This window comes from Bubalus kerabau, chromosome 8, assembly GCF_029407905.1.
Source record: "Bubalus kerabau isolate K-KA32 ecotype Philippines breed swamp buffalo chromosome 8, PCC_UOA_SB_1v2, whole genome shotgun sequence".
Lineage (NCBI taxonomy): Eukaryota > Metazoa > Chordata > Mammalia > Artiodactyla > Bovidae > Bubalus > Bubalus kerabau.
In genome coordinates this window covers 67099369-67108426 of record NC_073631.1, presented here as the reverse complement: position 1 = coordinate 67108426, position 9058 = coordinate 67099369, and the positions used below count along the sequence as shown (strand labels likewise).

Here is a 9058-nt window from a genome sequence, read left to right as displayed (position 1 = left end):
GCCAGAAAAGTCTCTTTTAACTGTAGATCGCAGCCCAATCCCAAAGAGTTCTTGATTTCTCCCTCGGGGACTGGTCCCTTTGAACTTCCAGAAGGCCCGCCTCTTCCCCGGGCGGGCCAGCTCACGGGACAGGACCCGCTCGGGCTGCGCAGGGCGCAGCAGGGCTGGCCTGGCGCGCGGCCGCGGCTCCTCCCCTCCCTCGGATGTGGCCGGGGGGCGGGGGCCGGGGGGCGGGAGAGAGGGGTGGCTGCTGCCGCCCGGGGAGAGCCGGGAGTCTTTTCCACGTTTGCAAAGGCCGCCGCACATCCAGGCCCGACCCGCGCCGCCCGAGCTCCGTGCGCCCTCGCGGCTCCCCGCCGCGCCCCCTCCTCTCCTCGCCCCCGATGGCTATCAGGGCCCGGAGTTGGCGGCCCCCGCCGCCGCCGCTGCTCCTGCTGCTTCTCTGGGTGACCGGGCAGGCGGCTCCTGTGGCGGGCCTGGGGCTGGGTTCGGACTCGGAGCTGCAGATCGAGCGGCGCTTCGTGCCCGAGGAGTGTCCGCGCACCGTGCGCAGCGGCGACTTCGTGCGCTACCACTACGTGGGGACGTTCCCTGACGGCCAAAAGTTCGACTCCAGGTACCGCGCCCCGGGAGCCAGCCGGACCTCTGAGGCTGCAGCGCCCGTTTTCCCGCTTCCCGGTCTCCGGACAGGCCTTTCCCTCCCGACGGACCTCCCCCAGCTCCGCCCCTCGAACCCGCGCTCCTCCCTTTCCCTATTCTCGCCCCAAAGCTTCCCCGACCCTTCAGCCTGGGGGCTGCGGGGGCCCTGGAGCCTGCCGGCCCTTTTGCTCGCCTGGTGGGCTGGAATCTTCCTGGGACCTTGCGCAGCGGGGTTGGCGCAGACCACCCACTCCTCCGCCCTGCGCAGTAACCCGCGCGAAATCTTCGTAAAGAGCTAGCCCCCTAGCCGACCCCCGAGAGTAAATGTTAGTGTCCGCCTGTCTGTCTCCCTTGACTGTTCCTTCCGGCAAGGCCCTTGAGTGTCAAGTCATTCATGCCTCTCGATGATGATGATGATGGAGGTGGCGACAGCCGCTAACATTTATGGATTGTTACAGTTGTTACAGGATAGTTCTCAGTGGTTTCCATAGAACGAATTTATTTAATTCTTAACTACAGTTTTCTGTGTAGGTATTATCATTACCATTATTTTGCCAGTGAGATAACTTGAGTCCATGGAGGCTGAGAAACTTGTTTAAGCGAGATCGTTTTGAAACCCAAACAATCCAAGTCCAGGATTTGTGCCCATTAACTACCAACCTCCCCTTATGGCCTTACAAAAAACTCACTGGGCAGGAGGTCGTCCAGAGCAAGTCACTCAGCTTTGCCCCATGGCCGGTGTCCACAGTTGCTGCCCTTGAATCTGCAGCGAGATCACAGCACCTCTCCCAGCTTCCCCAGTTTAGCATTAGGGTTAACAGGCCCCTTTTCCAGCTTCAAGCTGCTCTCCTTCCCCAGACTTTGTTACGGTCCTAGGTCTGTGTCCACACTTCTCTTCGTGAATCACCAGGCTAAGAAAAGAGAACAATTTGTTAGCATCTGCTTTGTGCTTGAGGCGGGGCTAAGCTCATTCCTGAGGTTATCTTTTAAAAGGTACTCTTAGTCTTGCCTTTTAAAAAATTCCAGTGAGTGTATATACAAAAGCTGGTTAGTATTTGATGTGGCACATAGCAAGCACTGAGAAATATTCATTCTCATATTGTTTCAGTTGCTTCTTTTTAAAACAGGTTTATTGAGATATAATTTACGTTCCATACAATTCACCCATTTAAAATGTATGATTCAATTTTTTTTTTAGTATATTCACAGAGTTGTGAAATCGTCACAACTCTCTAATTCTAGAATATTTTCCACACTCCAAAAAAAGAAACCCATCAGCAATCACTCTCTTCCCCTCCAGGTCTAGGTAACCACTAATCTACTTTCTGTCTTTTTATGGAATCTTGCCATTTGCAGCCTTTGGGTTTGGTTTCTTTCACATAAGGTCGGTTCATTTATGCTGTAGCGTGTATCAGCTCTTTATTGCTGTTTATGGCTGTATAATATTCCATATCATATTTTATCTATTAATTAGCTGATGGGCTTTTGAGTTATTTACACTTTTTGATTATTATGAATAATGATGTTATGAACATTCACATACAAGGTTTTGTGTGCACGTATGTTTTCATCTTTTATGGCTATATGCCTAGAAGTGGAACTGCTGGGTCCTATGGTAGCTATGTTTAACTTTTTTAGGAACTGCCAAACTTGTTTTCAAACGTGGCTGCACCATTTTACAATCCCACAGCAGTATATGAGAGTTCCTGGTTCACCATGTTCTCACCAACACTTGTAATTTTATGCCTTTTTGATTATAGCCATCCTAGTGGATATGAAATAGTAGGTCATTATGGTTTTGATTCCTGAATCTCCAATGGTCAATGATGCTGCACATCTTTTCATGAGTTTATTGGCCATTTGTATATCTTCTTTTGCTTCACTAGTTAGAAAATAGTTAAGGCTTTCCTTCTTATGCTGATGTTAATTAATAATTCCCACTGGAACAAATCATCTAATACTTTCCACCCGCTAGAATGGCAGCCACTGTGAGGCAATGTAAAAGTGAAAAGAGAAAGAGTTGCTCAGTCATGTCCGACTCTTTGCAACCCCATGGATTGTAGCCTGCCAAACTCCACTGTCCATGGAGTTCCCCAGGCAAGAATGCTAGAATGGGTTGCCATTCCCTTCTCCAGGGGATCTTCCTGACCCACGGACAGTGGAAATACAGATGAGCTGTCATCCATTCTGCAAATGTGTATGCAGTGTCTGCCTCTGAAGATGGTGTTCCCTCCCTGCACTCTGGCTGTTGTCCAGACGATTGTACACTGTGTTAAGTACAGAAAGAATAATAGCACACACTTCTGTCTCTCACATAGAATTCACAGATAGTTCTTACCTTGTGCCTTTACATATATGAACTACACTGAATTCTTTTAACCTCACAATACAATACCATCTCATTACACATGAAGAAATCGGGGCTCAGAAAGTTCAAGTAATTTACCCAAGACGATAACTACTAAGTGGTGGAGTGGGGCCTTGAATCTAGGCAGTTTAGTGCCAGAGTCTCACGTTTATAGTCTGTAGTCCACTCGTGTATGATGGAAGAATGGCAAGGAGCTTTGGAACCACCCAGAAAGTTTAACTGTATGTTGTGTGTATTGGTGTGTTTGTGTCTGGTCGGGGGACTGGTCAAGATGGAGTTCTAGGATGTGTGTTAAGTCACTTCAGTTGTGTCCGACTCTTTGCGACCCCATGGATTATAGCCCACCAGGCTCCTCTGTCTTTGGGATTTCCCAGGAAAAAATATTGGAGTGGGGTGCCATTCCCTTCTCCAGGGGATCTTTCAGAGCCAGGGATCAATCTGTGTCTCCTGCATCTCCTGTATTAGCAGGTGGGTTCCTTACCACTAGTGCCACCTGGGAAGTTGGTGTGTGTGTCTGTATGTGTGCCTGGTCGGGGGCTGGTCAAGATGAAGTTCTGGGACAGCAGGAATAAAATCTGAGGAGGATTAAAATTTACCAGGAGGAACTGAGGGATGAGGGGTGGGGGTGCGGGTGGGGAAGAAAAGGCGTGAGTGGTGGAGGGAAGAGCACATGCAGAGGCCTGGAAGAGGGGGCATGTGAAAGCTGCTTAGTATGGCCCGAGCTTGGAGTGGGAGTAGAGGGGTTGACAGGGAGGGAAAAAGAGGAGGTGAAAGGAGGTCAGAGAGACAGGGTCAACTTTTGAGAGCTCTCCTCTGCCTGGCTGTGGAGTTTGGTCTTTGTCTAGGGACAATGGGAAGCCATTGAAGAGTTAATCATGGGCGTGAGAGACCAGAACTGCATTTTATTGTACAAAAGTCGCAGTGGTTGCAGCGCAGACAATGGAATGGTGGAAGCAGGGTACACAGTAGGTGACTGATTATTGTGTTTCCTTCTAGGGCCTCCATTCCTTTGGGAATTTATGAAGTATATTAGAGCTATTCCTTCACAAAGAGCTTCAGTTCAGTTCAGTTGCTCAGTCGTGTCTGACTCTTTGCAACCCCATGGACTGCAGCACGCCAGGCTTCCCTGTCCGTCACCAAGGGAAGATGCGGTACCTTCCCTGTTCATCACCCTGTACCTCCCCTGTGCATTACCAGGGAAGATGGACAGGACATCACAAAGAGCTTAGGGAAGGAGAAATCTAGGAGCTTTGGGCTTTGGCTGTTAATTTGGAGGTTTGGCCCAGAAGAAAATGATGGCTGTCAGTCTGACCAGAGTCATAAAACACAAAGGGCCTTTCTTTCCACAGAGCATTCTTCCTGCATCTGTGCCTGGCACTTGGGGGCAGTTGGTGTCTTTTCAGCTTATGGGCATTTGCAGTTGCCAGGAGGCCCAGCCCTTCAGCCCTTGGTCGCTGGCTTGGGCATGGTTTCATTTTATTTTGGAGCCTCCTTGGGCTTGTTAGCTTGCTCTATGGCTGCTGCTCTAGATTGAAGGGGAAGACAGCAGCTTCCCGCCAGCAGGTTTCCGGGGGGGACTCCTGCTCTCACCCTTCAGTCCTTGGGAGCTCCTTGTCCACCACTCTTGAGTCAGCTTTTGAAGAGTTCCATAGCATTCCGAGTAGTCAGGGACTAAAGTTTAACATGTTCCTGTTATCCTTAGCATGCAAAACCAGCATCCTGGTCACAGCCTTCAGGCCTGTCTACAGGCCCCTAAAGTCTATTCATTCAGTAAATATTACTGTAGGAACTTCCCTGGCAGTCCAGTGGTTAAGACTCCATGCTCCCAATGCAGGGGGCCTGGGTTCGATCCCTGTGCGGGGAGGTAGATACCGCAATCTGCAGCTAAGAGTTCACATGCCACAACTAAAGATTGTGCATGCTGCAATGAAGATTCAAGATCCCAAGTGCTGCAGCTAAGACCTGGTGCAGACAAATAAATAAATATTTTTTAAAAAGTAATAATACATATTACTGTGTGCCCACTACATGCCCTGTTGGGTATTATAGAGTTGTAGATGCTTGGACCCAGTGGTGTTCAAACTGTACATGCATCAGAATCACCTGGAGAGCTTATTATACACAGTTTCTGATTAGGTAGGTCTGGGATGGGGCCTGAGAATCTGTATATTTAACAAGTCCTTAGATGATGCTGATGGTGTGGTCTAGGACCACATTTTGAGAACCATTGCTCTAAAAGAATCATAAACTCATAATGGAAGTCAGCTTCATTTTATATATTCATTATTCAACAAATATTTATTGAATACCTACTATTCTAGTTGCTAAGATGTAGGAGAGAGAAAACAGACAAAAGTCCCTGCTTCCGATGGTGGATACATGTTATTTTACATTTATCCAAACGCATAGAATATATATCACCAAGAGTGAACCCTGAAGTAAAAGCTGTGGACTTTCAGTGATAATGACATGTCCATGCAGGTCACTGATTATAACAAATGTACCACTCTAGTGATACACTCTGCTGATAATGCAGGAGGCTATGTATGTGTATGTGGCATTGGGTGCAGGCAGGGGGTATATGGGAAATCTCTGTATCTTCCGCTCAATTTTTCTGTGAACTCAAAACTGCTCTAAAGCAAAACAAAAATGAAAAACTGCCCTAAAAGAACAAAATCTATTAAAAATCCCTACCCTCAAGTCAAGGAGTGGGGAGGGCCCAGAAACCCATTCTAGCTGGCATAAGGAGAAAAGGAGGGAATTTATTGGAAGGATCATCCATTCCTCCTGAGGATCCAGAATTGTGAGCAGAGGTGACTTTCTGCATCTCTCTGATGGACTGCAGAGGGGCTGATTCCATGCCGCCTCCTCCCCGAGAGAGCTCCAGCAGGCTTTCTATGCCACATACAGGGCCTCTTGGGTCCAGTAATGCTGACTAACTGGAATCTGTCTCAATTCCACATTCCCAGCATCTCTCCCATTTCATTGGTCCCATCGGGAACCTGTTCTCACCTTCAACTCCCTCACCCTGGCTGTGGGTATAAAGTTAGGTGTTAAGTGAAAGAGTGTTATCTTATCCTTTCGGCAGGATTGGATCTCACAGAGGAGCCGGAGGGCTGGGCAGTATCTTGGATGGTGTCAGGATGGATCTAAGGGGCTAAGTGTTGGCAGGGAGACTGGTCAGGTCAGGGCACCCTCTCTTAGGTGGGAAGCATTTAAAGTGTGGATCTGGGGCTTCTCTGGTTGACCCAATGGTAAAGAATCTGCCTGCGGATGCAGGAGACACGGGTTTGATCCTGAATCTGGGAAGATCTCACATGCCTCAGAACAACTAAGCCCGAGCACCACAACTACTGAGTTTGTGTTCTAGAGCCTGGGAGCCACAACTACTGAGCCCATGTCCCGCAGTTCCTGAAACCTGCACCCTGTAGAGCCCGTGCTCTGGAACAGAGAAACCACTGCAATGAGAAACCCTCAAACTGTAATGAAGAGTCGCCCCAGCTCTCTGCGACTAGAGAAAAACCTATGCAGCAATGAAGACCCAGCACGGTCAAAAATAAATAAAAAATAAAATCATTACCAAAAAAAAATAAAGTGTGGATCTATATAGGAAACCTTCCTATGGAAAAGCCACATAAAGAAAGAGAAGCTGCCCAGTGCAGTTTTAATAACTTGAGGTAAAGCTCTTCTTTTTCATTCTTCTTAACTAGAGTCGTATGCAGTCATTGGTAGCCTGACTTAATGTCCTCTGTGGCATTAGGACTTGCCTGGTGGTCCAGTGGCTAAGACTCTGCTCAACCTGGGTTTGATCCCTGGTCAGAGAACTAGATCCCACATGCTGCAACTAAATATTCTGTGTACAACTAAGATCAAAGATCCCAAGTGCCACAACTAAGACCTGGTGCAGCCAGATAAATAAATAAATGTGTTTTCTTTTTAAGACTTAATGGCATTGCTTTTAATTTCATTTGTGCATCATTGCAAGCAGTGATACATTCATATTGATTACTGAAGTTGGCTATATTTTACTGAAGGGCTTCCCAGGTGGCTCAATGGTAAAGAATCTGCCTGCCAATACAAGAGACATGGATTCCATTGCTGAGCTGGGAAGATTCCCCTGGAGAAGCAAATGGCAACCCACTCAAGTATTCTTGCCGGGGAAATCCTGTGGACTAGACAGAGGAGCCTGGTGGGCCCCAGTCCATGGGGTCATAAGAGTTGGACATGACTTAATGCCTAAACCACCAACTACTTCCACATTTTACTGGGCTGAGAACTTGTGTGAAATAATTATTTCTAGAGATCTGACATTTGAACTTGTGCAGTTACTTAAAAACAAAAATCTACAATAGCAGTGTAATGATTTTACTTTCCTTTGCGAAGTTTTTCTTTTAATGATATTTTAATACACCAAAGACTGTCAAAGCCAACTGCTCACAGGTCAAGGTCTGACCCTCCATGGAGGTGTGAATAGGTGTGCTATTTCTGTTCCTACTCGCTCCTCTTTTCTCTCTCATCTTCTCTCTCTTCCTCTCATTTTTCCATCTGGGTAGATCATTAATAGCTTGCCTTTCTCCTCTACCAGGGCTCATTAGCTGCGGATAGAGATGGTTGTTTGAGGGAGATACTCTTGTTGGAGCGTCTAGGAAGCCCAGAGTCACCTTTAGGAGTAAGAAGTGTGGGGAGCAGGGGTGGGAGGCAGAAACATCAGATTTGACCTCCTCACTTCTGAGTTGGGCCCAAGCTCAGTGGTGGAATTCAGCCTGGGGAGGGTGTTGAATCTCACCTGCGTCATCCCAGGATTAGGCATCCAGCTAGAAGATGAGTTTCTGCTTTTGAGCATTTCATGGGTCTTATTCACCCAGGGCTTGGGCAAGGACCACAGTCCTTGTATCCCAGGTGACCACCCATCTGATAGATTCTGAAATACCAGCAGGTGGTTCCTGTGCCCAGTGGACTGGCTCTTTATTAACTTGTTTCCCTCCTGTTTTGAATTCTCAAAATATGGCAGTCTCTTTAATGTTCAAGACAAATTTATTCAGTCTAATGTGAAGCTATGTGAATATAGTTAATAACACTGTATTGTATACTCGACGTAAGTATACCTTTTACTAAAAAGGTAAAACTAAATGTTCTTACCACAAAAAGAAAAAGAAGGGACTTCCCTGGTGGTACAGTGGATAATGCTTTGAATTCCTGATGCAGGGGGCCTGTGTTCAATCCCTGGTTGGGGAACTAGATCCTGCATGCCAAAACTAAGACCTGGCACAGTCAAATAAATGAAATTTTAAAAAAGAAAATGGTAACTATGTGAGGTGATGGATATGTTAATTAGTTTAATTGTGGCAATGATTTCAGTGTACACAACTTAAATATGTACACTTTTTGTCAATTATACCTCAGTAAAGATGTGAGAGGAGCAATGTATCCAGTTGTCATTTGTCTAAACTAAATCTAAAATTGGCATTTAGAGCAAGCTGTCTTTTCCTTTTATCATTAATCAGGGCTTCAGCTCTGCTAACCGTAGGGCCATATTCTCTTCCCTTTTGTAATGGCCATTTGAACTTTGCTTCTGCATCTGAGATCAGAATCATCTCAACCACAGGTAGTCTATGTGTATGTCAATTTTTGACAAAAAGTTTTAAAATTAATTTTAAAATCAAGGCACATATACTGAGTTTTAAAAGCAGTTACATAATTTCCGTAAAGCTTAAAATTATGATTGCTAATCTACAGGATTTGGGAAGGGGCTCGCAGTGAGGTGTAGCTGTTCTGAATTCCGACTTTGAAACTTCACGTTTCCTTCTGCCCTCTTGCTCGTCTTTCACTCTGCAACCTCTGGGCAGCACACGGCATCTACCTTTGGCCAGATCCTCTTTTGTATACACCTAGATTCTGTTTCTTGCCTTCTACATCAGTTTCTGCTCTTTCGTTCCCTTTCCGAACGAATATTCCGAAATGTTGCCACCTTTTGACAGCAAGGGTCCCTGCACTGGTTTTCTATGTTCTTTTTAAAAAAGAGAAGCTGAGGAGGGTGTTCAGTTTGCTGTG

At 46.6% G+C, this 9058-nt stretch overlaps 1 protein-coding gene across 1 annotated transcript in view; it reads left to right on the top strand.

Moving 5' to 3' along the window:
* The first annotated feature begins 248 nt into the window (after positions 1 to 248).
* Positions 249 to 9058, top strand: part of FKBP9 (FKBP prolyl isomerase 9) — a 43638-nt gene continuing 34828 nt past the window's right edge. Inside the window, exon 1 of the mRNA XM_055590446.1 lies at positions 249 to 616. Within this exon, the coding sequence (XP_055446421.1) occupies positions 384 to 616 (233 nt within the window). The 5' untranslated portion in view covers positions 249 to 383. The remainder of the gene's footprint in view (positions 617 to 9058) is intronic.